Here is a 24837-nt window from a genome sequence, read left to right on the forward strand (position 1 = left end):
TGCAGCAGAGCGGGGTGGGGGGCAGAAATGAGGCCGGGGGAGCGCAGCCCGGGAGCGGCCGGCGCCGCGGGGAAGGGGGTGGCGGACGCGGGGGTGGGTGGCGGTGCTGCCGCCCTCCCGACTCCGGGGCACCGAGGGGCACCGGGGGCGTGGTGGGGAGCGAGGGGAGCTGCAACCCCGGCGCCACGTCCGCAGCCCCGCTCCGGCGGCGGCTTGTCGGCCGGGTCTTGGCGGAGCCGGGGCCGGGGCCGGGACCGGGACCGACGGTGCTGGGCGCTCGCCGACTTGGGGCGCGGCGGGCCGTGGCAGGGAGGCGGTTAACGGCCAGGGAGCCGCCGAGGCAGGAGGAGTCCGCAGGCGGGCGAGCAGGAGGGGGCCGCTGGGCGAGCTGCCCGCAGGCTGCCCGCCCCCGCCGAGCCGCGCCGCGCCGAGCCGAGCCGCGCTCTGCCCCGGGGCACACGGGCCGGCGGGGCACGGCGGGGCGAGGCGGCGAGCGCGGCGGCGGCGGCGGGGGGCAGGCTCCGTGCCCCGCCCGCCTCGGCACGGCACGGCACGGCACGGCTCGGCACGGCTCGGCATCGCGCGGCGCGGCGCGGCTCGGCATCGCACGGAGCGACGCGGCTCGGCAGGGCACGGCTCGGTTCCGCTCGGACGGCACAGCTGGGTTCCGCTCGGCTCGGCTCGGCTCGGCTCGGCTCGGCTCGGCTCGGCTCGGCTCGGCACGGCACGGCGCGGCTCGGCACGGCTCCGGCAGCTCCCGAGCCATTCAAACAAGTGGCTCCGGCAGCACTTCGGAGCCGGGGCTGGGGAGAGGGCGCAGCGCGGCTCCCTGCCCCGGAGGCGCCGGGCCCTTCACACTGCCTCTTTTCTCTGCCGCTCGCTCTTTATTTGACGATGAAATAATGTTGACATGTCTTGAATTATTAAGTATTCCCTGGATTTTATTAGCACATGATGCCTAAATGCTGCCTGTATCTGCTGGGGTCTTAACCAGAGAGGAGCGAAGGAGAGAGGCAGAGAGACAGAGCGAGGGCGAGGAGAGAGAGGGGTTTTTGACAGCTGTATTTGTGCTGATAAGCGAAGGCACAAGGAGACGATCGACTAGTGAGACAAGAGGGAAGCGGCGGCTCGGAGCTGCTGAGAGGGGCTGCGCTTCCCTCCCGAGACGGCTCGGCCCTCCTGGCGCCGTGCTGGGGCTTGGGGGGGACCCGAGCCCCCTCCCAGCGCCTGGCCGGGCTTTCCACCGGTGCCCGTGCCAGGGGGCAGCTCGCTGGCTGGGCACGCCGGCTGCACGGGGCAGATGCCGATTGAGATCGTATGTAAAATCAAATTTGCTGAAGAGGATGAGAAGCAGAAGGAGAAAGAAGAAGGGGATAAGGAGAGCCTGATCGAGGAGCCTGCCCGGCCCCGCTCCCGGGACCTGGCCACCTTTGCCAGCGCCAGCACGCTGCACGGCCTGGGACACATCTGCCGGTCAGGGCGGCTGGGCGTGCGCCAGACCCTCTGGGCGTTCGCCTTCCTGGCCTCGCTTGCCTTCTTCCTCTACCAGGCGGCCAAGTCAGCGCTGCTCTACCTGGAGCACCCCCACGTCATGGCCCTGGACGAGGAGGCCATCCGCGAGATGGTCTTCCCTGCCATCACCATCTGCAACATCAACCGCTACCGCCACTCGGCACTCACCGACGCTGACATCTTCCACTTGGCCAACATGACTGGGCTGCCCCCCAAGGACCGGGACGGCCACAAGGCCACGGACCTGCTCTACCCTGACCCCGACATGGCCGACATCGTCAACCGCACTGGCCACCAGCTCGACGACATGCTCAAGAGCTGCAACTTCAGCGGCGAGAACTGCTCATCCCATGATTTCACTGTGGTGAGTGCACACCTGGCTCAGTTTCCCTGGGGTCCCCTACCGGTGCAGGGGTCACCCACCTGGCTGTGCCTTGCTGGGGCAGGGCTCCCTGGCTCGCTCCAGCTGCTGAAGTTTGCATCTTTCTCTGTTTGAGTTTCCCTCCAAGTTTCACATGGAGAGAGAGAGGATCCTCCGTGGGAGCTCTCGGTAGGGCTCTGTACCACAGGACCAGGCTGCTGGCAGGTCTGTGCCGGAGGGGCTCGCAGGCAGGAGCCATGGCAGGGGGACAGCGGGGCTCAGTGGTCCCCTGGGTGGGTGTGCAGTGGGCAGGGAGAAAGCTGTGGTGTGCAGCCCTGCTCCAGCCTGTGCTTCTCTCTGGGTTGAAGTGCTCTGTTGCAGGGTGCTTTGCACAGCGAGAGTGTCTGGTGGTGGAGGGGTACGGGCAGAGACCCCTTTGCACACAGGGGAGCTTTCCTGCATTTGGGGGGGGTTGACGCTGGGATGCCTATCAGTCTGGAGGTTGCCAACATCGCACATGCATTGGGCACACACACACATATGCCGAGTGGCTCTGCTCTGGAGGCATGGCTGCAGCTGGGCAAGTGGGGGGCTGCCTGGGGCTACCAACTCGCTGCCCAGGACTTGCCAGCAGGGCCTCCTCCCGGCAGCACCCGCCTGCCCAGGCAGCGAGCTCCCGGCCCGGGGGGCCGCCAGCATGCAGCTCTTGCTAATATTGAGGCTGGAATCACAAATCCCTGCTGTGGTTTGGGAAAATAAATGTGCTGAACGGGCAGAATACCTGATGGGACCCTTTTCAGACCATAATGACTCTGGAAATGAGCCGCCTCTCTCCTACGGCTGCCAGGGGCTACTGCTCGGCTGGCTTGATGCGCTCCCGGGAGCAGTGCTGCCAGCCAGAGCCTGCTCCATGCCGGGGAGGGGGATGCGATGCCACAGGCTGTGCGGGATGCTGCGGGGGGAGAGGAGCCTTCGTGGGGCTGGAAATGGCTGATGCAGCATGTCCTGTTTCACTTCATGCCCATCAGTACAATGCCTGCTTGCTGTGCCGGGTGATGCTGTCCCTGGGAAAGTGCCACTCCGGGAGGGCTGCCCTGTGCGGGGGGGTGCAGGGTGGGGGTTGGCATGAGGCACTGCAGCGGAGTGGGAAGGAGCAGAGGGCGTTGGGGGGGCAGTCCCATTCCTCCCGGGGTTTTGCTGGGCTCTGTGCCTGCTCTGTGCCAGCTGCCTGAGTTTGCCGGGGAGAAGTGCAGTTCAGCAGGGCTGGGAGCAGGGAGCTGTGGTGCTGGACAGTCCTGCACACAGCTCAGCCACGCTGGCTCCAGCCCCGGGGTCCTCTTGGGGGATCCTGCACAGCTTTCGCTTGGGGGGGAGGCAGCCAGTCCATCCTTGCGCCAGGCAGCGGCATGGCATGGCAGTGGGATTTGGCGTGTGCTGAGCTGTGCTGTAAGGCTGGCAGGGCAGAGCTCAGGCGGATGGAGCTGGGTACAAGCTTCCTGCAGCGTGGACATGGTCTGTGGTATGCGCCATGCTGTGTGGCAGCAGAGGGTGACTGCCAGGACAGTCACTGGGACCCAGTTTCTCAGTGGGTGGCTGTGCAGGACCAGCTGGCCTGCCTACCTCCTGCTTGCGTGTCTGCCCTGGGGATGCCCAGGCAGACAGGCTCTGGTGTGCCAGCACCTTGCACTGGAGCAGGTTCCAGGCATGAGGATGGTCAACGCCAGCTGACCCCTGGACTGTGGCACAAGGAAGGGGGGCCCTGGGCTCCCACAGCCTCCCCCCCCGCCTCAACTTAGCCCTCCAGCCTGGCCTTTGTGGCATCAGGGGCTGTCAGGAGAAAGGGGTGTCCCTATCACCTCTGGCTTGCCTGGAGCAAAGGGATGAACCTGGGACAGGAGGCGCTGCAGGGCATGAGCATGGGGAGGGATGGGGGAAGATGTGACCTCTCTCTGACGCATACCATGTCCCAGAGCCTTGCCAGGAAGCAGTGGGACTTGTGGAGACATCACACTGTTTGCAGCTGGAGCCTCCTACTCCCGTTCCCTGAGCCGAATCGGTCCCTTGTGCCGCCTGAGAATGACTGAAATGCAGCACGAGCTGCTTGGCAGGCAGGGTGAGTCCCAGCTGTGATGTGTGGGCTTGGGTGCTCCCGTGCCTCCTAGCTGTGGCCCTGACTCAGGGGCACCTAGGCTGCCCTGCACCCAGCCAACATGCGGTGGAGAGCTCCAGGCTTCATCGGTCCCAGCTCTGGGTCTTAATGTGTGCTTTTATGTTCGGAAAGCTTTTGTACCCCCGCTGCAGTGGGTGGATATCGGGCGGATATGTGAGTCACAGCATGTCCCAGCAGTGATGGAGGGCTCCCAGACTGCAGCACATCCCAGTGGGGCAAATGGCCTGGAGTCCCAGGGTGCTCAGCTCTGGTGAGCCGCCCCTGGAGCAGAGGTCGTGTTCCTAGGGATGCCGGAGAAGGGAAGGAGCTTTTCCTGCCGCCTGCTTGCAGGAGTGCTGGGCACTTTCCCTCTGGGCATGAGGTGGACTTCATCCAGAGGCTGGAGTTTTAGAGCACGAGGGTGGCCAAGCCGTGGGGCTGTGGCCAGCTTGCTGCCTGTTTGGGAGCAGGAACAACACCAAGGCTGGAGAGTGTCCCCGTGTGCTGCCGCTTGCAGCCTGTGCTCACACAATAAATAACTTGTGCGGATCCTTTAAGTAAGAGCTGCGAGTGGTAAATGATCTTCCCCTATTTAACGTCACAAATCCACATTCTTTATGGGATAGCAAATTAAGAAACTATGGGGGGAAAAATCCCAGCGTAAGCATCTTCCATGTAATAAAGCCCGGCTGGGCTGTAAATCTCCCCAGGCGGCAGGGACAGCCCTGAGCCGCAGCAAGGTTCCCCTGCAACCCTGCTGACAAATGTGCCCCCTGTGTCGGCTGCGGGAGGTCCATGTCGGAGCCCTGACGAAGCCTCTTCCACCGCCCCCCGAGCCGTGCCGTGCTATGCTCTGCAGCCCCCCGATCCCTGCTCTGCCGGGGGGTGCAGGGCTGGGCTGCCCCTGCTGCTGCCCGGTGCCTGATGCCTTGGCAAGGGTGGCTGGTGCGGAGCCCTTCTGCCTGGGTGAGCGCAGCTGCGATGCCGAGGGTGCAAAAGCGTGTGGCGCCGGTGTGGGAAATCAATAGCGCTTTTTACGTGCCATTAAGCGGGAGGTTGGGAAGTGTCCCCACGGGGCTGAGGCTCAGCTGCTGCAGGTGGCTCGCACCCATCTTCACACCTATGTCTGGCACCCTGCTATGGCCACAGCCCCAGGCCGGTGCTGGCCAGCTCAGCGGGCATTGTGGGGAGAGCCCTGTCAGCAGTGCTTTGGGGATGGGGGGACAGGCAGCTGGAGTATTCAGGGGTCTGGGGGATGAGGGAGGAAGCATGTGGAGATGGTCTCCCCCGGCTGGCAGCAACATCCCGCCTGCTCACCGGCAGTGGCTGCGGCAGGAGGCTCCGCTCATGGCCAGGCAGGAGCCCGGTGCCTTTCTCAAAACCGCGTCCCCTGTCAAAAGCCTTTTGTTTCTGATGTGTGGCTGCCAAAGCCAGTTCTGCCAGGGCTAGAGGTTGGGGGGGGAGCGGGGAGGTTGCTGAGAGCTGGCAGCGCCTCTTGGAGCTGGCACTGGCCCCGGTTCTCCAGGCAGGGCCTCCTGCCTGCGCGGGACAGGGTTGGTATGGGGGTCTCCCTGGCATCTCATGCAGACCCCAGAGCGGGGAGCCCCTGTGCTGAGAGACAGGGAGCATTCTCAGCTGCACACCACGTGCACCCCGAGAGAGTCTGGCTGGGGTATGTAGGCAGGGGACAGCAGGCCGTCACCCCTGCCTCCTCCCAGAAAGGCTCTGCTGCCATCCCTGCTTCGACCCGCGCCAGTCCCGATGCGGGGACTCTTTTTGACCTTTCCGCCAGAACCGTACTTAATAAATGTCACATTTTCATCCTATTTTTACACTGGGTAAAAGAGCTAGACTCATTACTCTTCACCTGCCCTGCCCCACCTGATGCCTGCTCAGTGCCTGGCATTCATGCGCCCTGTTTCCCCTCTCCTCCTGCGCAGGGCTGAGTGTGCCCAGGGGCACAGGGGGCTCACCAGGGCCCCTCGGCTGCTCACTGGGCTGCAGGCACTGCAGGACCTGCTGAGGCTGGGGCACAGAGGGGCCCTAGGCCAGGCAGTGCCATACAGGTCCCAATACAGATTCACCCCTGCTGGAGGGTGGCATGGCTGTGGCTGTGGTGGGTATCCTGCCATGCATGGCAGAGACTGGCTGGGCTGAGGCTGGTGGTGTCAGTGCCCAGGAGAGCCTGGAGCATCCCTTGCTGATACCATGCCTGTGAGCTGCTTGGCTGAGCCCAGCTGTGCCCATCTGGGTCACCGCATTCCACTCACCGGATCCATGTCCTGCAGCCCTAGCCCGGCACCTGAGCGACCTCCCCAGGGACTTGTAATTCCCCATCCTCACAACCTGGCCACTGTGCTTGTGCATCCCCAGGTCTGTGTCCCAGGTAGTGCAGGCTGGTCACACTCCTGTTTGGAGTGGCGGTGGCAGCAACTCCAATGCTGTTACACATGAGCTGCCCAGGCATGGCTCAAGGCACTGCTTGTGCCAGAAAACGGGGGACTTTAATGCAATTCGTTGCCATTTAATTTTACACAATTCCTGCTGCTTAATCCACTGAGAAATGCTAATTTATACAATTCACGTCTAAAAATAAATGTCAGTCCAGCAGCTCCCAGCAGCATGTAGCTGCGCCCACCAGCCCCCACTGGAGCCTTTTGCAGGGACCCCAGCCAGGAGCCCACCTTGCTCCCAGCCAGCTGGGCTGCTGTTCCTCATCTCGCGATGTCCAGAATGTGGCAGCATGTGGGTGGATATAGGAGTAATGAGGATTTTAGGGTATTTAGGGTATCATGGTGGGACAACAAGGGGTTGGCTGCACCTAGGGGTGTCACCACAAAGCCCCTCGCTATGGTGAGTCTCAGAACACCACGGCAAGGAGACACCAGTCTCTTGGAAATCTATCTGTCTTTTGGATGATTGAGAAAGTGTGAGGGGCATGGGGCTCCCAAAGTGTCTTTGGGATCCCTGCTCCACCCTGGCTTCTCCCAGGAAAGATGGGCTCAGCCCCATGGGCAGCTGCAGCACAGGCTGCAGCTGGTGGTGCATGGAGTGAGAGGGGGGTCCCATTTTGAAGGGCTGGTGTGGGGCCACCTGGGCTGCACATTGAGGGGTCCAGCCATAGATCAGGGCAGCCTCTGCCTGGCTGGCAGGTATTAATTGGTTGCAAAGAGCCATTAATAAATGTGGGAGGGGACCAAAGCACACACTGCTCCTGCCTGGGGAGTAGGGATGCATCATTAGGTCCCTAAGGAGTCTGCTCTGCAAGAGAAAGGGAGGGGGTCAGATCCTGTGGGGAGGGGGACCCAGGGCTGTGAAGAGCCTGTACTCATCTCCCCACATCCCTGGCTCTTGCCCCTGAGCATGTCCATACCCTGCCGCCCTCCTCCCCAACCTTGCTGGCTCTTGCATCTCACCCCCATCACCTTCCCTCTCCCACCCCTTTGCTGGGCAGATCCCCATGCTACCTCCATCTAAGTGGGTGGCACCAGCAGTGACACTGGGGAGGGGGTGCTGGGGTAGCGGGGTGGATGGTGAGGACCATGGCTGTGGGTGCTGACTCCCCACGGGAGGGGGCTGAGGCCGGGGGAGCAGGGGGGCGCGGAGGCGACACGGCGGGGGAGCGGAGATGCTGGAGGAGCCAGCGGCTTTCCCACTGTCTCCCTGATTGAGATCAGATCACCGTGAGCATAAAAAAGCTCTCTTCATAATTATATTTAATGAATTGACTTTAAAAGCTCTTACGCTCTTATCTGGGTAATTTAATATCACACACTTAATAAGCCTGTCTCCGATACAGGGGGGAGCCAGCGGCCAGGACGCCCGCGCCTGGTGTGGCTCCCTGGGGATGTGGGACGTGCCATGAGGCTGGTCCCAGGTGCCAGGCTGGGTGGATTGGGGACACTGCTGTTCCTGGGGCCGGAGCACCTGTAGGGTGTCTGTGGGGCAGTGCTCCCCCAGTGCTGCTGGCTGCAGAGTGGGATGGGCACTTTGGCTGGCTGCAAGAGGGATGGGGCCAGGGCACCCATGGGAGCTTGGCACCAGGAGTGGGTGCTTGCTGGTGTGTGAGGCCGCGAGGCTGTGGGTCCACGGGGCAGTGGGGATGATGGGGTGCAGGATGAATGGCTGGAGGGGGTCATGGGGTGCAGTGTGGCTGGCTGGGCATGGGGGCTCTGGGCATGGGGCAGGGCTAGCTGGGGTGCAGGTACCCTGTGTCAGCACAGTGGTTGGATGCCACGTGGCACTGTGGCTGGCAGGCCATTTCTCTGACCCCATCCTTGGTGCCAGTGTCACCTGTGGCAGGGGTCCCACAGCCAGGCAGTGCTGGAGGCAGCCACGGGGCAGAGTGCACTGCAGGTGCCGGTGCCACGGTGCTGTTGGCTCCCTGTGTCCTGCCGCCTTCGGCCATCTGCCCACCTGGGGCAGCGGCTGGGGTGGCACAGGAGTAAATGGAGGCTTGTCACCATGGTGTCTGCAGCTCTGTCTCCCCAGCTCCTATGCTGCCAGCCGGGGTGCCAGCTGCATCACTGCAGGCAGGCATCACTGCAGGCACGGCAGGAGTCCCTGGCACCCCTGGGACCCATCGGTGCGTGCAGGCAGGCGCCTGCGGCCAGCCGGAAGGGACAGGCTCTGCCATATGGAGCCGGAGGCTCCAGGGACCACAGAAGCCCGAGCATGGGCTGGGGCTGGGACCTGTGCCCCATGACCGTGGGGGCAGCCCCTGGCATTCTGCCCGCTTGCTGGGCAGTGGGTTGGAAAGCCACTGGCCGGGCTCATGTACCCTGCATGTCAGAGCCTGAGCTTTGGGGAGCCAGCCTGCCCCGCCAGCCTGGCAGTCACCCTGTGCCCTCCCGATGCCCGAGTGATGGAGGGCAGAACAGCACCTGCCAGCATCCCAGCCGGAGCTGCCCCAGGACCCGTGGCCGGGACAGGGAGGGTTACAAGGGCAGGGTGTGTGGCGCTGGCCCGTGGGTGGCTGTCCCCAGGCGCTGGGGTGCCTGGCAGTGCCGGCTACTGTGCCAGCACTCGGTGCCAAGGCTGGGCAGGCTGGAGGCAGGCATGTGCCAAGGTGGCAGTGCGGGGGGATGAGGACACAGCTGCCACCTGGCTCTGCGGGGGGGTGGGAGGGCAGTCCCCGGCGGAGCGGGGACCCCGGACTCCCTGCTGGCAGCGCGGGGCACCAGGGCAGCTGTGCCGGGTCTCCCTTCACGGGGGAGCGGCTGGAGCAGGAGGTTTACGGAGCTGCACTAAGTGACGCAAATGGTTTGAAGCCCATAAAGAGAGACGGTTTTATGTAAGACGACTATATAAAGCTCTGCTGTTCTGCCATTGATGAGATATAGGCCTTTATTTATAGAAGGCAATGTTTGCGGTGCGAGCACTGAAAGCCAGCCAGGGACCCGCAGATAGGGCGTCGAGTCATTTTACATGCAGCTGCCGTCGACACTGTTCACACATTAAAGAAAAAAATTAACAAGTTTGCAGCCAGTCAGGTGGAAAAAACAATAATTGTTGAAAACTGTGTTTCCCCCTTTTTCCAATAACAAATAGCTGGAACGCTGCTGGTGAGGCTTGGGCTTGCTCCGGGAAAGGACGGGCTGAGGCTCCAGCCAGGCTGGGAGCTGGAGCAAGCAGAGGAAGGCAGCCATGGGCAGAAGCAGAGCCCAGGCAAGGGATGCAGGGACTGCTGCCAGCACCCAGGCAGTTGGCGGGGGGACATGCCCCTGCCTGGGCATTTATACGTCCAGAACCAGACTAACAGGGCCTGCAGGCAGGGACGATGGTGCTGGCAGAGCAACATGGCCATGTGTGTCCTGGGGTCTGGGGAGGGGGGCAAACACCGGCAGCTGAAGGTGCTCACTGCATGGGGGGCTGCAGACCAAGCTCCGCTGGATTTTCCTTCCTGGCCCAGCATTGTCTTTCCCCGCCTGCGCACACAGGGATGCTCTGAGGTTATTTCTTTGCCAGATGTGGCTGGGTTTTTACTGGAGAGCAAGCAGCAAGTCCCTGTGGTCAGAGCGCCCTGCCAAATTTTGTTTCATGCACGAAAGGAGGAAAAACTTCTCATGATTAATTGTGCAATAGGGGAGAACATGCATCTTTCTAACCTGCTCCTTGCTGGTCGCTGGCCTTTTCTCCCAGATGCTGCCCCAACACAACACGACACACAGCCAGGGAGGTGGCAAGCTTGTCCCCAGGGCATGCTCCCTTGCAGGGGCTGCACAGTGAGGGTGTGAGGGCAGGAAGGTGCCGACACCTCTGCCACATCCTAACTCCGCAACAACGGCTGTGAAGAGGAGGAAAGCCAGCCAGGGCTTCGCAGCACGGGAGCAGAGTCAGGCTCATGCTTGAGCAGCTTCCCTGCAGCTCCCTGCACGATTCTGTGGGTGGCTGTCCCCTGCTTACGCTGCAAAACCTTCCCTCTGTGCTCTGAGCCGTGGCCCGGTGTGCTGCACCAGCAGCGGTTACAGGCAGGGTGCTGCTGGCTCCATCTGCGCGCAGCTGCATCGCTGTGCTGGCAGCAAGCGGGAGGTGAGGACAGCCCCACCGCTGAGCCAGGGCACATGGCACCATGCCCCCGGACTTGGGGGTGGGGGGATGGACCTGCACCCTGACTAGCTGGGGCTCAGGGCTCCCACGTCTGCCTGTCCTGTCCCTGGGAGAAGTCGCTACTTGCACAGGTGAGGAGGGCCCCTTGGCAGAGGCACCCCCAGCTCGCCATGCCCCTCTCCGGGTGCCGATGCAAGCCAGAGAGCATTTTGCACCTGAATGGCTATTAAGAGCCAGGTAAGCTCAGCTGGACTCAACAGGTTTTCTTCCAGGAGAACAAAAGGTTCCCTTCGACTGCAGCACCGAGAAGGCAAGCACAGGAGGAAGGAGGGAGGAGGAAAGCCAGAGGCTGGGAGGACCTGCAGGTGCTGTGTCCCAGTGGCACGGGGCCTGGGGACCCCTCTGTGTGTTGGTGAGCTCAGCTGGGCTGCAGAGCTGGGCTGACCCCTGCCCACAGTGGCTGGTCAGGCAGGGAGCAGGGGCCGGGGGGACCCGCTGGCCCGCTGCCAGCCACCAGCCCCTGGGATGTGCAGAGCGGGAGGGGAGTGGAGGCACACACCTCGTCAGAGCAGAGCCCCTGATTAATCCCTAACTGCCAGCCCTCCAGCCAGCAGCTCATTAGTAGTTTAATTCCCGGTGCCTGGCGTGCTGGAGGGCTGCGTGTGGCTCTGATTGAGCCGGCCGCACTCATCTGGGCAGCTGCAATCAGGCCGTGCCCCCCTGCCCCGCTCACAGGCACAGTTAATGGCCGTGGCCACCGTGCCCTGGGGGGACTGGGCGGCAGGTGCTGTGGGTGCTGCGGGTGCTGCGGGTGCTGCAGATGCTGTGGGTGATGCATGCGTGCTGGGTGCTGTGGTCGGGCACAGGTGAGGCACATTGTTGACGGTGGCTGTCGGGCAGCCTTGGGGGCAGGAGTCGTGCCAGTGTCTCGTCCTGTATCCAGCTGTGCCTGGAGCATTGCTGTCCCCACGGTTTCATGGGGCCAGGCACAGCTGTCAGCAGTGTCACGGGCCATGGCCAGGCACTGCGCTCCGTTGCACGGGGATATCTCACCAGTCTGTCATCCCCAGGGGGCAGTGGCACCCTGTACGTCCCCGTACTGTCCACCTGCACCCACAGTGTGGCAAAACAAGGTCTGTAGGTGGCACCCAAGTCCCTGCCTGCACCCTGCTGTTCCTGCCCCCACCCCAGGCTCTTTCCTGCCCTGGCTTTTCTTCTTCCCAGGCCAGGGCTCAGCCTGGGCAACCCCTCCAGGCACGGGCGGAGGATGCTTACCAGGGCCAGGGGAGCAGGGCAGGGGCAGGAGGGAGCTGGGTGCCCCAGGAGAGCAGGCACCAGTTGGGGATGCTGCCCATGGGCATCATACCCCATCCTGGGCATGCAGAGGTGGATACAGCCGTGCCTCCCAGCTGCAAAGGGATGTTTGCAGCTTGGCCACCCCCCTTTGCCCTCCAAACTCTGCTGTGCCCTTCACTCCTGAGCTGCCGTCCCCGCAATTTCTTTGCAGTCTGAGGAGGGAGGGAGGGACCGTGCCACAGGGGAAAGCATCTCCATCTGTCTTCAATGCTCCAGTGGTTGGAGCAGGGCAGGGTGGGGGCCTGCAAGTGTCCTCAATGTGTGTGGGAGGGGTGGGATGAGGAGGGATGGGGTGCACATGGGGGCAAGTGTCAGGGCCACGCGGAGGCTGTGACCCCCACGGATCCAGGTAGGGCTGGCCTGGCATCTGCTGCTGCTGCTCCTGGGAAGGGCACAGAGCAGCCTGCCTTACCAGGCAGCACGGGACCTAGGGCACTATGCAAATCCAGCCAAGATTGATTCAAGTATTAATTATGTCCAGACAGCTCAGCTCCCGCCCAGCGAGGCAGGGTGTTGGATGCCACGGCTGCTCGCGCAGGAGAGATGGGTTTGCACATCTGCTATGCCTGTACCCCTGTCCCCAGCCTGCTCCCACTGCCCTGCTGCACACCATGCTGTGTCATGCCAGGCCAGCCCTGCTCACCCAGCCCCATGGCCCAGCCTGGCCCAGGGGGGTGCAGCCGTGACCAAGCAGGGAGATGAACAGTCCAAGGTAGGAGCAGCACAAGTGCTGTCAAGCAGCCTGGTGTGCCTGGCTCTGAGGCCCTGATAATCAAAGACTGTCTGCAATTACATGTGCTAATTACGGGCAGAGGTTCACAGCGATTCCTGCCCTGCCGGCACGGCGCTGGTCGTACTGGCGGTGGTGCTCCTACGTGGGGACAGGAGCAGATAACTACAGCTGCTCAGCCAGCTCTTCCTGGCATATCACAGCCGGGGCCCCTGCCCATCCCCAGCTCATCTTGTACTGGATGTGGGTCACTGGACCCACCAGGTGTCTGGTGCTGTCCTTGGAGTCCCTATGTGTGCGATTATGACAGCCGCTCCGTCCCCAAGTGCCTGGCTGGTCGCATCTAGGTGGAGTTGCTTTTCATACGGAGTTTTTCAGACTTTGACCCCCCTGCAATGCTGCCACTCTGACATCCTGTTTCCTTATCGCCTGACATGACCTTAATTAACTCCCCAGGCTGATAACACTCTGGGCTTCTCCTCCAGGAGCTGTATCTCGGCATCATGCCCTGCCTCGCCTGCTCGGGGACTGCTGCAGAGACTGCACAGGCAGCATGGAGCAAGGGAGAGAGGGGGCTGCGTGGCACAGGCAGGGCAGGGCCAATGATAGCTGGGGGCACTGGGGTGACATGGAGAGAACGGGGCAGTACTGGAGAGGGGAGGTTGGTGCTGGCATTGAGGGTTGCAAGGGAGGTGCTGACCAGGGGGAGATGGCTGTCCTGGTGCAAAGGTGGGGGTGAGGGCAGGAGGAGGAGGGGCTGTGGTGATGCATGGGCCAGGGTGGTGGGGGCAGTGGTGCCATGGCAGCAGCATCCATCCCAGGCAGGCAGAGATGCTGCACAGCAGTGTGGAGGAGCCCTGGTTCTTCTCGCACTGCTGCAGGCAGGGCACAGGGCCTGCTTGGTCAGGAGCTGGGGCAGGGGGCTCGGGGCGGGCTGAGCTGTGAGTACCCTGCCACCCCAGGGTGGCCTGCCTGGCTGCCCCTCTGCCACCAGCCTGGGCAGATTGAAATGCTGGCACCGATGACTTTTGTAGCCACTTTATCTGCCACACTCGGCAAATATTGGCGGAGGGAAGATGATTCAATAGTGAGGTTTGCAGATGGGAATCTCGGCGTGTGATATCCCGCTGGCTCCGTGCCATGCAGCAGCCCGGCTGCCTCTGCAGCAGCCGCTGCTCACCAGGTCCAAGCCTGGTGTGGGCAGAGCCTGGGGCCGGTGGGGCTGCTCCCAGCGCCTTCTCCCCACGGACTGGTTCCCAGCAAGGCACTGGCCAGAGCTTCACTGTGTTGCAGCTCGTGTCTCATCCTCCAGCACAGCTCGGGGGTCCTGTCACTCAAATGCCACCAGACTTGTAGGCAGCTCTGCCTGGCAGCATCTGGGGCGATGCTATGAGCCCTGCAAAAAGAAAAGGGTGCAGAATGCTCTCAGCCAGTCTCCTCCCGACTTGCAGCTACACAGTCCTCCTTCCCACAGCTCCTAGTCCAAAAAACCTTAATCCTGCCTGTCTCAAGGTGCTCAGCTCCCATCCCCAGGCCCCCAGCCTAGGCAGTGGGTAGGATGGGGGGCCGGTTGTTCCTGGGGCATCTGTGGGCAGTGTGCAGTTTGTCCCCTCTGCTAATGCCGCCTGCAGATGCAGTGGGAATTGCATTTTTCTGAAGCTGGGCATACAGCGGAGACCATGGGCATTATGGCAGTGTGTACAGATACTCCTGCTCACAGCATGTGATGTATGGTCTGCTGCAGGCAGCACACTGTCCTGAGAATGTGGTGCTGGCTCCCAGTAGGGGGAAGGGGAGACAGTCTGAAGGATAGAGGAGGTGGGACCTGCCAGTGCTGCTCCCCAGTTTGTGGGAGCAAAGGAGACATGAGGAGGGGGAAGGAGTCCCCCAGCTGCAGGGGCAGGTTGTGTCATCCCATTGCTGCCAGGACATGTCCCTGCTCCCATAGCAAGCCCTGAGATCCAGGAGGATCCGGGGTGGGACTGGGGAGCTCCTGCAGACATCAAGGATCAGCACAAGGGCAGGGACAAACACCCTGGGAGTCCTAAGACTCCCCAGCCCAATGCCACCTGCATGGCAAGTGGAGGATGAGGATACAGGGATAGGGGCTGCAGGGTGTCCCTGCCGACCGGTGCCTGCACCTCCTCCCTGGCCCGGCAACCCCAAGGAGGGAGCCCCTGCCAGCGCAGGGTCTCTGTTGATCAGTCCCTCCGCCCAGGAGCGTGCAGGCTGGGGAAAGCCAACCCCTATCATGTTTGTTCCATTGATTTAGCGCCGCAGAGAGGGTTTAATCAGCCTTTAGCCTGCACGCTCCAGCATTAAGAACAAATCCATTAGCCACGAGATAACCACAAAGGGTTGCGCTGAGGCTGGATGAGGTCCCAGCGCCTTCAAGATGCAAATTGGCAATCAAAGATCAAAGCCACACAGCTCCCTAATCTCTACTAAAAGGGCTCAGCTATTAACAAGCCCTTTCCCACTGGGCTGTGATCACCCCACTTTGCTCGGGCTCCCAATGTGCTGGTGGGTTACACTATCACCCCAACTGCCCCCCCCCGGGCCCCTGAGCTGGCCCTGGGGACGAGGCTGCAGCTGAGGCTTGAGCTGTTTGTTTGCATGTTCTTTCCTTCAATTTTGACATGCTAGGGTCAAATCCATGTTGTCGGAGAGAGCAAAGCCCCCAGCATCGTCAGGGGGTCAGCAGCTGGAAGGGTGGAGAAGAGGAAAAGGCAGGAGCTGGGATGGAGCAGGGTGGTGGGGGAGCTGTGAAGGGCTTATGCGATGACTTTGGGGACGGGGGGGGGTATACTGGCAGGTGGCTCCCCCTCCTGCAGCTCAGGGATTTAGCCTGGTTCAGTCCCTGCCTGGCTGCACCAGGTGGGTCAGGACAATTCCCGCTGCCCTCAGGGAAATCAGTGCCCTGGAGTGTGGCAGTAGGGGGGGCAGGCAGCAGGGTGTGGATCAGGGACCAGGACAGAGCAGGGTGCCCTGGAGACAAATTCCCCTTTTTGGGGTATTCCTGCCAACCCCATGTTGCCCTGGGGTAGGGGATGCACAAGGCCCTGGTTCCCATAGCTGCCCTGCCAGCTCCCATGTGGTGCTGGGGTCAGGCTACAGCTTGGGGGCTTCCCCCTCCCCGGCTCCCTGCCCAGGCCATCCTGCCTGTGGTGGCTCCACACACAGCTGCCCCAGCAGCCCCATGAGTCCCGGCTGCCCTGCACTGAACCAGAGAGCTGCGAAGCCACTGAACTGTGACAGGAGCTGCGCTGCCAGCACCATCAGCAAATCACTGGCAGCACAGATGTGTGCTCCGCTCAGCCTGGCTTGGGGACCAGCATCCCTCTGCAATGACAAGAGGCTGGGCGAGGCACCCTGAGCCAGGTGGGCAGGGGACCCATCAGCCCTGGCAGCGGGGAGCAGAGGGTCGTACCCAGCTCTTCTCCCATCCAGGGACCCGCTTTGCCAGTGGCCGCCCAACAAGGTGCTGCTCGCGGCTCACACGGCACCCCCAGGCAGGCAGCACTGCCTTGCAAGAGCAGCAGGCAGTGAGGCACTGGCAGCACCTCAGCCAGGGTGACAATAAATCTTATCAGTGTAAACCCATCCGTAGGCAGCAGGATAACCCCTGTGACAACCCCGCTAGCACGGAGGCTTCATCTGCACCATGTCAGTGCTGTGGATTTACAGATAAATGCCACGTCTGCAGAGACTGTGTCTGTGACGGCACCTGCTGGCTCCTGGGGGGCAGCCCCCCCCTCCCCTCCTGCCTCCACTGCCCTGGCTGCGGGATCTGCCAGGGCCAGGCCGGTGGTGACCCAGCGACATTGGCCATGGTGTGCCTGGTGGGTTGAGCAGCCAGAGCAAAGCTGGTCTGGCACCCGGCAGGGGAGCACCATGGCTAGGCGAGGATGAAGGGAGGAGGACATGCAGGCCGAGATGGCATTGCCCTGGCTGTTGTCCTGGCCTTGCTGTGTCCTATGCACATCATCCCATGGAGCCCTGCATCCTCCATCCACCTGCAGGGCCACGGGCACGGCGCAGGCTGGACCACCAGGGCACATGTGCGGGGTCAGAGACCAGGGAACGTGCGTGACACCGGCAGCACATCCCCGAGGCCGTGTGGCAGTGCCAGGCGTGAGCCAGCACGCTCCGCGGGTGCAGTCTGTGTGCACACCCCCTGTCTGTGCGTGGGGGGGTGTCCCGGCTGGGCAGCGGGGGGATGTGTGTGCCGGGCGGGTGCCCCCCCGCAGCGGGCCGGCGGGGGCTGCCGAGCAGGCGGCTGGCAGCAGCCCTGCCCCAGGCCAGCGCTCCCCGGCTCAGCTCCTGCATCTCCGGGCGGCGCGGCCCGCGCAGCCGTGGGAGCAGTAATGAGATGGAGCAGCAGAAGGACGGCGAGATAAGGCTGCCTGCGCTGCCCCAGCAGATTAAACGCTGGGATTAAGCAGGCGGTGCCAGCTCTGCTGCCTTTTTATCTCGCTGCTTCTCCCCTCTTATTCTCCCGCAGTCGATAGTGAACGGTCTCCGAGCTGTCAGCAAAGGAAATTGCTTGTTAACCCTTTGGGGACGGGCAGCAGCGCTCCCTGCACGGTTGCTTTCAAAGAGAAGCGGTCCTCGGGGACGGGGCTGCCTGGAGAGCTCTGCCTGCGCCTGGCAGGAGAGCAGCGGGGGCTGCGGTGCTGCGCGCTGCCTGCCCGCAGTGCCCCGGGCAGCGGAGGGCAGCGGGGCTGGGCTGGTGGCACCCAGCACCTGCTGCTGTCTCCCAGCCAAGAGCCACCAGCGTCCAGCCAGCACCGTGCACAGGCACTAATGTACCTGCAGGGACATCCTGCAGCACAGGGGTCCCTGCGGGGTGGCAGCAGCCAGAGAGCAGAGACTGCCCGAGCTCCAGAAAGGAGACCCAGGGACCCCGTGTTCCCCGCTTCCAGGTATCCTTGATGTTCCCTGCTTCCTCCAGCCTGCAGGATGGATGGGCTCAGTGCTACATCTCTGTATGAAACCGCAGAGCTGGGGATCCTTCCCTGGTCCTGGGGCCAAGTGGCGCAGTGCTGCGCATGGCACTGGGTCTCCTCCAGCTGTTAAGAGGAGCCTGCTACCCAAACCCATAATTACTGCTCTCTGTGTATGTGTGTTTTGTTGGGTTTGCAGCAGCAAGGCTGAGTTGCAGCCCATCCTGGCACTTATCTGTAGCGTGCTGTGCTGTGAGCCTGGAGGCAGCGTGCTCAGCACCGGGGTGTCTGAGGATGAGAAGCTGGAGAGCACCAGAGGGTGCACAGAGTGGTGGCAGAGCTGCAGCTCAGCACAGTTCAAATCCAGGCCAGGGAGCACATTAGCAGCTTGGCAAGCTCACTCTGGCATGTTTGGGCGTGCAGCTTTTGTGCACCTTTTCCATGGGAACCCTGAGCACCTCCTGGCTCTGCCCCATGGCTTTCCCCCTCTCCTTCCCAGGGGAAGCAGGAGGCAGACGTGGCACAGAAACCTCCTATAGCCCCAGAACCTGACCCACATGCTTAGGGACAGACCAGGGTAGGTAAGCAGCAGGCCAGCATCTCAGAGAGGTTTGCTGGCTGATGACAGGCTGAAGTGGACTTCCCTGGCTCCTGCACCCCTGCCCCTCTGCACCCCTGCCTCTCTGCACCCCTGCACTGCACTGCAGCACAACTCCCGCCTCTGCCAGCAACCCCAGCACATCATCTTCTGCAATTCCCTTGGTGCTGGCTCCTTCACCTGCCCAGGTCACCTTTTGATGGGTGCTTTAAGGTGCTTAGTGCAAGCAAACCATATAAAAGCATAAAGTGCCGGGAGATCTTCAGGGTCTAGGTTAACTCCGGCAGGGGCAGTGGTCCTGACCTGTGTGGGATGCTGCCCACAGCTGCTGTGGAGTGGAGAGGGCGGAGTCCTGTGTCTGCATGGGCTGGGGACCTTGCCAGAACAGTGTGTGAGCCCTGGACAGCCGGAGCTGAGGAAGCTGCTGTGGAACTGGAGCAGATGCGCAGGCAAGCAAAGCCTGAATCAGGAGAGGAAACCAGAAGCAATTGGCACGTGCAGGCTGGCAGGCTGGAGGCTGTGAGGGGATGGGATTGCTGTTTATAAATACATCAAGGGAGTAAACACAAGGGAGGGAAGAGAGCTATTTAAGCTAAGGGACAATGCTGGCACGAGAACAAATGGTACAAACTGGCCATGAATAAATTTAGGTTGGAAATGAGGAGACGAGTGAGATTCTGGGATGAATTCCCCCCAGGAGCAGCAGGAGGGGAAAACACAACTTTGTGACTGCACTTGCTCTGCTACTGCAGGCAGCTGTGTGCTGCCGTGCCCATGCAGCATAGCCAAGAGGTGAGGACCTGGGGTCCCCAGCCCCTTGCCTCTGTATCACAGCAATGTTGGTTCTGTGTCGAACAGGCAGCACAGCCCCTTCTGGCTCCTGGCTTGGCTGGTGCAGGACTCCTGGAGCAATGGCTTGCAGGGAGAGCTCCTTCCCTGGCACACAAGTTTAAGTGTGCTTTCACAGATGCTGCTCCTGAAAGCAGGATGGTGCCAATGTCCCCCTGCTTTACTGTTTCCACTGGCAGCACCGGGGCAGATGCACTGGGAAGGTGTCCTTGCCTGCGTGTGCAGTGCATCCCTCTGCCATGCATTGCATCCCCATGCTCCTGACCTGCAGGGAGCCCTAGTCGGGGTCCTGCCTGCGCCTGGGGGACACTGCGCTGCATGCTGGCCCCAATGCAGCAGCCTGGCAGTGACCTGCTCACCCTGCCCACTGCTGGGGCTCGTGTGCCTCCTGCCACCCTGCCTGGCTGGCAGTGCAGCCTATGGCACAGCTGAACACTTGATATTCTGGCAGCGAGCCCGCTTAGCACAACAGGGGCTCTGCTGGCCCCACGCACCCATGTCTCCACTGCTGGCTTAGGCCTGGCCAAGGACACTCAGCTGGCACAGGCTGGCCTGTGGCACAGAGAGAGGCACCTCTGTGGTGGCAGAAGATGTCCCAGCCCCTCTGGGATGTGCCTGCAGCATTCCCTGCCCCCCCTGCTGCCCCATTGCTCTCCCTTCTCCTGGAGAAATGGGTTGGGGTGCTGCGGAGGATGCTCTAGAGCTTGGCCCTTCACAGGATGGGGAAAACAAGGAGTCCAGCTCCAGTGCTGGTCTGCACTGCTCAGGACCGAAGGTGCCCTGCTCTGCCAGGATTGAGGCTGCAGGGCCCAGTGCCCCATGGAGGTAGGAGTCCCAGTCCCACAAGCCGGGCTGCAACCTGCAGGAGCTGACCCAGCAGGGGCAGGGGGCTGCACAAAGGGGCTGCTGGTGTGGGGCATGGTTGTGCTGCTGGTGGAGCTGGGGTTGAGCCAAACTGGCGCTGTTCCCCCAGCCCTCCTGGGAACAGGGAAGGGAAATGGTGCGACCGTGCATGAGAGGGGACGTTGCAGAGGCGAAAACATCCCACTGGCTCAGAAAATTGCTGCAGAATCAGGCTTGAAATGAGCTGAAATTGCTGAATCCAAGCGGATCTCATATCCCGGGCAGTTGCAATGCTGGTGTCAGCGCTGCAGCTTCCCTCCCGGGGCACCCAGGTGGGGCCTGGCCATGCTGTGTGGGGGGAGTGGCCTGCTGGGGACGTGGTGGGGGGCTGCATCAGGGGGGCTGGTATGGGGCTCCAGCAGTGCTGGGCTTTGGGCCAGGATGGCAGCAGCAGGGGGCAGGAGCAGAGCAGGGAGCAGTGTGCGTGGATGTGCCATTGCCCCAGCTCTACTAGTGTTCTCCCAGTTTGGCCCCAGCTCCTGTGTTGTGTCTCCCGGCCAGAGGCATCCCTGTGCCTCCAGCTGCCTGCACTCACTCAGGAAGCAGCATTTCCAGTTTTGGAGGTTGCTGTTCTTTACACCACAGCCCTGCCCCTGCTAATTTGCTCTGTGGGCTGGGGTATCTGGAGATCACCCTTGAAGTTACCCCTGGAATGGCATCCCTGCCAAGCCCAGGGTGGGCAGCAGTCCAGTGTCTTCCCATCCATGTCCCCATCCCCACCACGCCCTGGTGATGGCTATTCTCAGAGGTGTCTCTGCTGGGCTGCTCACTTCTGCATGGTGTGCCCATGCCCAGGGCCTGCCTGCTAGCTGCAAGTCCCAGCAGGGACATGGGAGCAGGGCTGGATGTCCCAGCAAGGATGTGGGAGCAGGGGGCTGGGTGCCCTGGTGTGCAGAAGCAGGACCCGCTGGTACCGCACATGCTGCAGCTCGTTTCCTTCACATGAAAACATTTGGCTGGAAGCTTAGCACGGCCTCTTGTCTCCTCGGAGCAATCAGGATTTGTCGCTGCTTGCAATGTTTAACGTCGTCTTCCAGAGGCTAAATACCATAGGGAGCCGTGTAAGCTGCGGAAATACCTGTGTGAGCTGGGATCAGCTGGAGTCTGGCACAATGGGCTGGCAGCGGCAGGGATGGGGGACTGGGGGTGCATGGGGCTGGTCCTCATGACACCAGTGCTTGCAGGTGACCTGGCATGAGCCGGGGTGAGGGTGCTGGGGGCCAGCACCTTGCTCCCATGGGACTTCCTGCATCAGAGGGGCAGAATGGTGAGCCTCAGGGGGTTAAGGGGACTTGGGAGGCCCCAGAGCTGTGTGGGGTGGGGAGCAGGATGCCAGGCCCCCCAGTGATCTCTGGCTGAGATCCGCCTGCCAAGGCACAAGCAGCTATTTCTGTCAAGGTCAGCATGTCTCCACAGCAGAAAGCAGGGAAATGAGGAATCGTGTCGAGAAATTACCTCCCTAATGGGGTCTCCCCTGCATATGAGCGTGGCATGGGGATGCCAGCATGCGGCGGCTGAGCGAGGAGACCAGCACGCAGTGCGGGAATCCTGCCACCCCGGCCTGGAGGCTATGGCACTCATGGGTGCCTGGCAAGCAGACAGCAGGGTGCCCAGGGGCCCATGCGCCGGGCACCATCCCTGGCAGGACTCATGTGCTTCAGCCCTGCAAGGCGCTTTTCTGGGTCAGCTGCAGGGAGGAAATCATGTTCATGGTGCAGGCAGGCTCTCCTCTGCCCTTCCTCCTCCTCCTCATGCGCTCCCTGTTATCTAATTGGGTTTGTCATGCTGGAAAGGCAAAGCCCTTCAGGACTGTGCTGTGCTCTCGCCAGTGCAATTTCACAGCTGGCCTCGGCACCCTCGCAGCCGACAAGTGAGTAACTCAGCTGGGCACCACGGGCACCCCTGCCCTCCCCACACGGCCCTACATCCATGCCTGCCTGTCTGAGGATTCTGAGGACAGAGGACAAGGCCACTGCCGGTGCTGGACCTTCTTCTCCAGCCCTGGCCAACACAGGTCCCTGTCCCCAAGCTGTCTGTCCCCATGTCCCCCAGCCTCTGCATCCTGTCCTCATCCCTCGCCCCACTCCAGGATGATTGTGATGCTGCCCAGAGATGTCTGAACTGACATGAGATGGAAGCGTTCAGAGAAATGACATTTCCTCCAGCCTGGGAAGCTCATCCTCCATTTAAAGAAAACTAATATAAAAGCTGCCCTGGTGTGCAAGGGGCTGATGGTATCAGGCTGGCAGCCTCCGGCTCTCAGAGCCACAATAAATCTCAGCAAGGAGCCCAGCCAGCTTGAGCAGCTCCACGCAGACGCACCAGCACAGGGCCGAGGCTCAGCCGTGTCCCCGTGATGGTGCAGGGACACACAGTTCAGGGTGGGGTGGGGTGACCCACTGGGCTGGTCCCGAGGGTGCAGAGAAGCAGGGAGCCCGTGCCATACCAGCATTGCGCCGGCTGGTGGCCGGACCAGTGACAGCTCGGGGGGGGGCGGCATGTGGATGGCGAGGGCTGCTCCACAGCCTTGGCTTTGTGTCCCCGAGGAGCTGAGCTCTGTTCCAGGGAAGCTCTGTGGCTCCACAAGAGCGTTTGCTCCTCCAGCAAAGCAAGCAGCAGCGCTGGCATCCCGAGGTGGGTGGGACCGGGACGGTCCTGGATGTTCCCCAGGACACGTCGTGCCGTGGGGCCAGCTGCTCCCTGCTGCTGCCTGGGCCACGCTGCCATCGGGGGGGCTGGGGTGCTGCCCTCACCTGCCCTGTGCCGCGGCGTGGCCCGGCATGGCAGTGTGATGGGAGCCGGGAGCGCAGCGGAGCCCGGTCCTGCCCGGTCCTGCTCAGAGACCGTCCGGGAGTGGCGGGTCGGGCCGCGCCGGGCTGGGAGAGCGGGAGCGGGGGAGGGAGGGAGGAAGGGACAGAGGGAAGGAGGGACAGAGGGAAGGAGGGAGGAAGAGGAGGAGGGAGGCGGGGAGGGTGCCCGGCGGGGCCGGTGCTGCGCGCCCCGCTCAGCCCGAACGTGGGTCCCTGCTGCCCCCTGCCGGAGCCCGGCCCTCCGCGCCGCGCACCCACCGCCCGCCTGCGCCGCCGGGGCGCCGGGGTACGGGGCTGCGGGGTGCCGGGGTGCGGGGGTGCCGGTGCGCCAGGGCGCCGGGGCCTGACCCTGCCCAGAGCCAGAAAGGACCAGAGCTGGCACCCTAGGTGCCTTCGGGCTGGGCTTCTCGCTGCCGCGGGGCAGGACGTGCAATGGGGAGGGGAAGATCTCTCCACCCCCGGGCACCTGAGATGCTGCCCGCACTGCCTCTGCTCACGTCCCTCGGTGACCTCCCTGCCCGCTCCATTCCCTGAGGCCAAGCCCCGTTTCTGACCTGCCTGGAGTTCTCCTGCATCTGTCAACAAGCTGCCAGCTTGGCTCCTGTGCAGGTCGCTGGCATGGCTGCAGAGTCGTGCCTTGCTCAGGCAACAAGGCTGGCAGCATTGGTGGTGCTGGGAGTCACTGCTGAGGCAAGCAGGAGCTCCCTCTTTCCAGTCCCCCTTTCACTGCTGCCCTCCTGTCCAGCTGCCATGGATAAACAGAGTTGCTGCCCTTCTCAGGGGGCACAGCAGCCTTGCCTTGTCCCAGGGCTGCGGAGGCTGCGAGAACCCCCCAGGGCCAGCCCACACCTTGGCAGGGCTGGTGCCAAAGGTGGGTGTCTGGAAGCGGCAGCAGCAGGAGATGAGAGGCTGCCGGGGAGTGCGGTGCTGAGCTTTGAAGGCACCCTGACAGGCTGTCAGGGCCCTCCAGTTGTGCTGACAGCCTGGTGCAGAGGCACCCCCCACCCCCTGCTGCCGCCGCGCTCTGATCACAGCCTTGTCGTCACTTCAAAGCGCCCGCCAGGCTCAGGTGGGCTCCCACGCAGCCTCCCGCCCCACGGCTCTACTTGTCCTGGCCCATGGCCCCTTTTCTCCCACCCCACAGGGCCTATATCCACTGGGGTCCCCAGTTCCAGGGCAGGGGTTACCAGGGTATAGCACTGGGGACCAAGGTACATGTAGTCCCAAGCAGTGCTGGCAGGAGGTGATGGCTCCCCCGGCCTGGCACTGTTCTGCCTCTGTGGGGCAGGGCCCTCAGCCCCAGAGCAGCCATGGTTGGGGACTCTGGGTGTCCAGGCAGGGATCCAGAGCAGGCTGCAGTGCCAGGGAGGGGACAACAGGGACGAGTTCGGCACAGCACCCCTAAGCGCAGGGTTTGCACAGTGTAGCTGGAAGAGGGCATCCTGTCCAGACACGGGTGCCCACTGAGCTGGGGCACTGGGGGCTGCCAGTTCACCCTATCTGGGGTAATGCAACACACCGCACCCTGTCCCAGCACGGCTCAGGGAGGAATTTTCCATTCCCGAATGGAGGCTGGGGGAAGGCGTGTGTTTGTAGCAGCCCCCTTCTCTCCCTCCCCTCGCCCGTCACCGGAGAAGCACGGGAAGGCGTCTGCCACATTTGTCTCCAGGAAGGTTCAGAGCAAAAGCCTCCCAGGAGGGAGAGCTCCCCGAAGGGGACGAGGGACCCCAGGCAGCGTTGGGGGCATCCTGCACTCCACTCTCCAGAGGAGTTACCCTGCCTGCTGCCATGCCGCTGCCCCTTGCCTGCTGCCAGGACGGGGAAGCTCTGACAGTGGCTCAGGACGGTGGCACTGGCCAGCTCGCTGTTGGCATCCTGAGAGCCACCAGGATCCCCGGGCTGCATTACATGTGCACCCGGCCACAGTCCCGCCTGCGCCGCCTGCTCTGGAGCCTGGCCTTCCTGGCCTCCGCTGGGCTGCTGGCCACCGGCGCCACTGACCGCCTGCACCACCTGCTCTCGCGCCCCGTGCACACCCGCGCACGCCTCGCCTGGGCCCCCCAGCTCCGCTTCC

General features: G+C 62.7%; 1 protein-coding gene across 1 annotated transcript in view; it reads left to right on the plus strand.

Moving 5' to 3' along the window:
* Positions 1-518: 518 nt before the first annotated feature.
* ASIC4 (acid sensing ion channel subunit family member 4) overlaps positions 519-24837 on the plus strand; it is a 30163-nt gene continuing 5844 nt past the window's right edge. The window contains exon 1 of the mRNA XM_040604994.1: positions 519-1876. Coding sequence (XP_040460928.1) covers positions 1301-1876 — 576 coding nt within the window. The 5' untranslated portion in view covers positions 519-1300. The remainder of the gene's footprint in view (positions 1877-24837) is intronic.

The sequence above is a fragment of the Falco naumanni genome, chromosome 8 (assembly GCF_017639655.2).
Source record: "Falco naumanni isolate bFalNau1 chromosome 8, bFalNau1.pat, whole genome shotgun sequence".
Taxonomy (NCBI): domain Eukaryota; kingdom Metazoa; phylum Chordata; class Aves; order Falconiformes; family Falconidae; genus Falco; species Falco naumanni.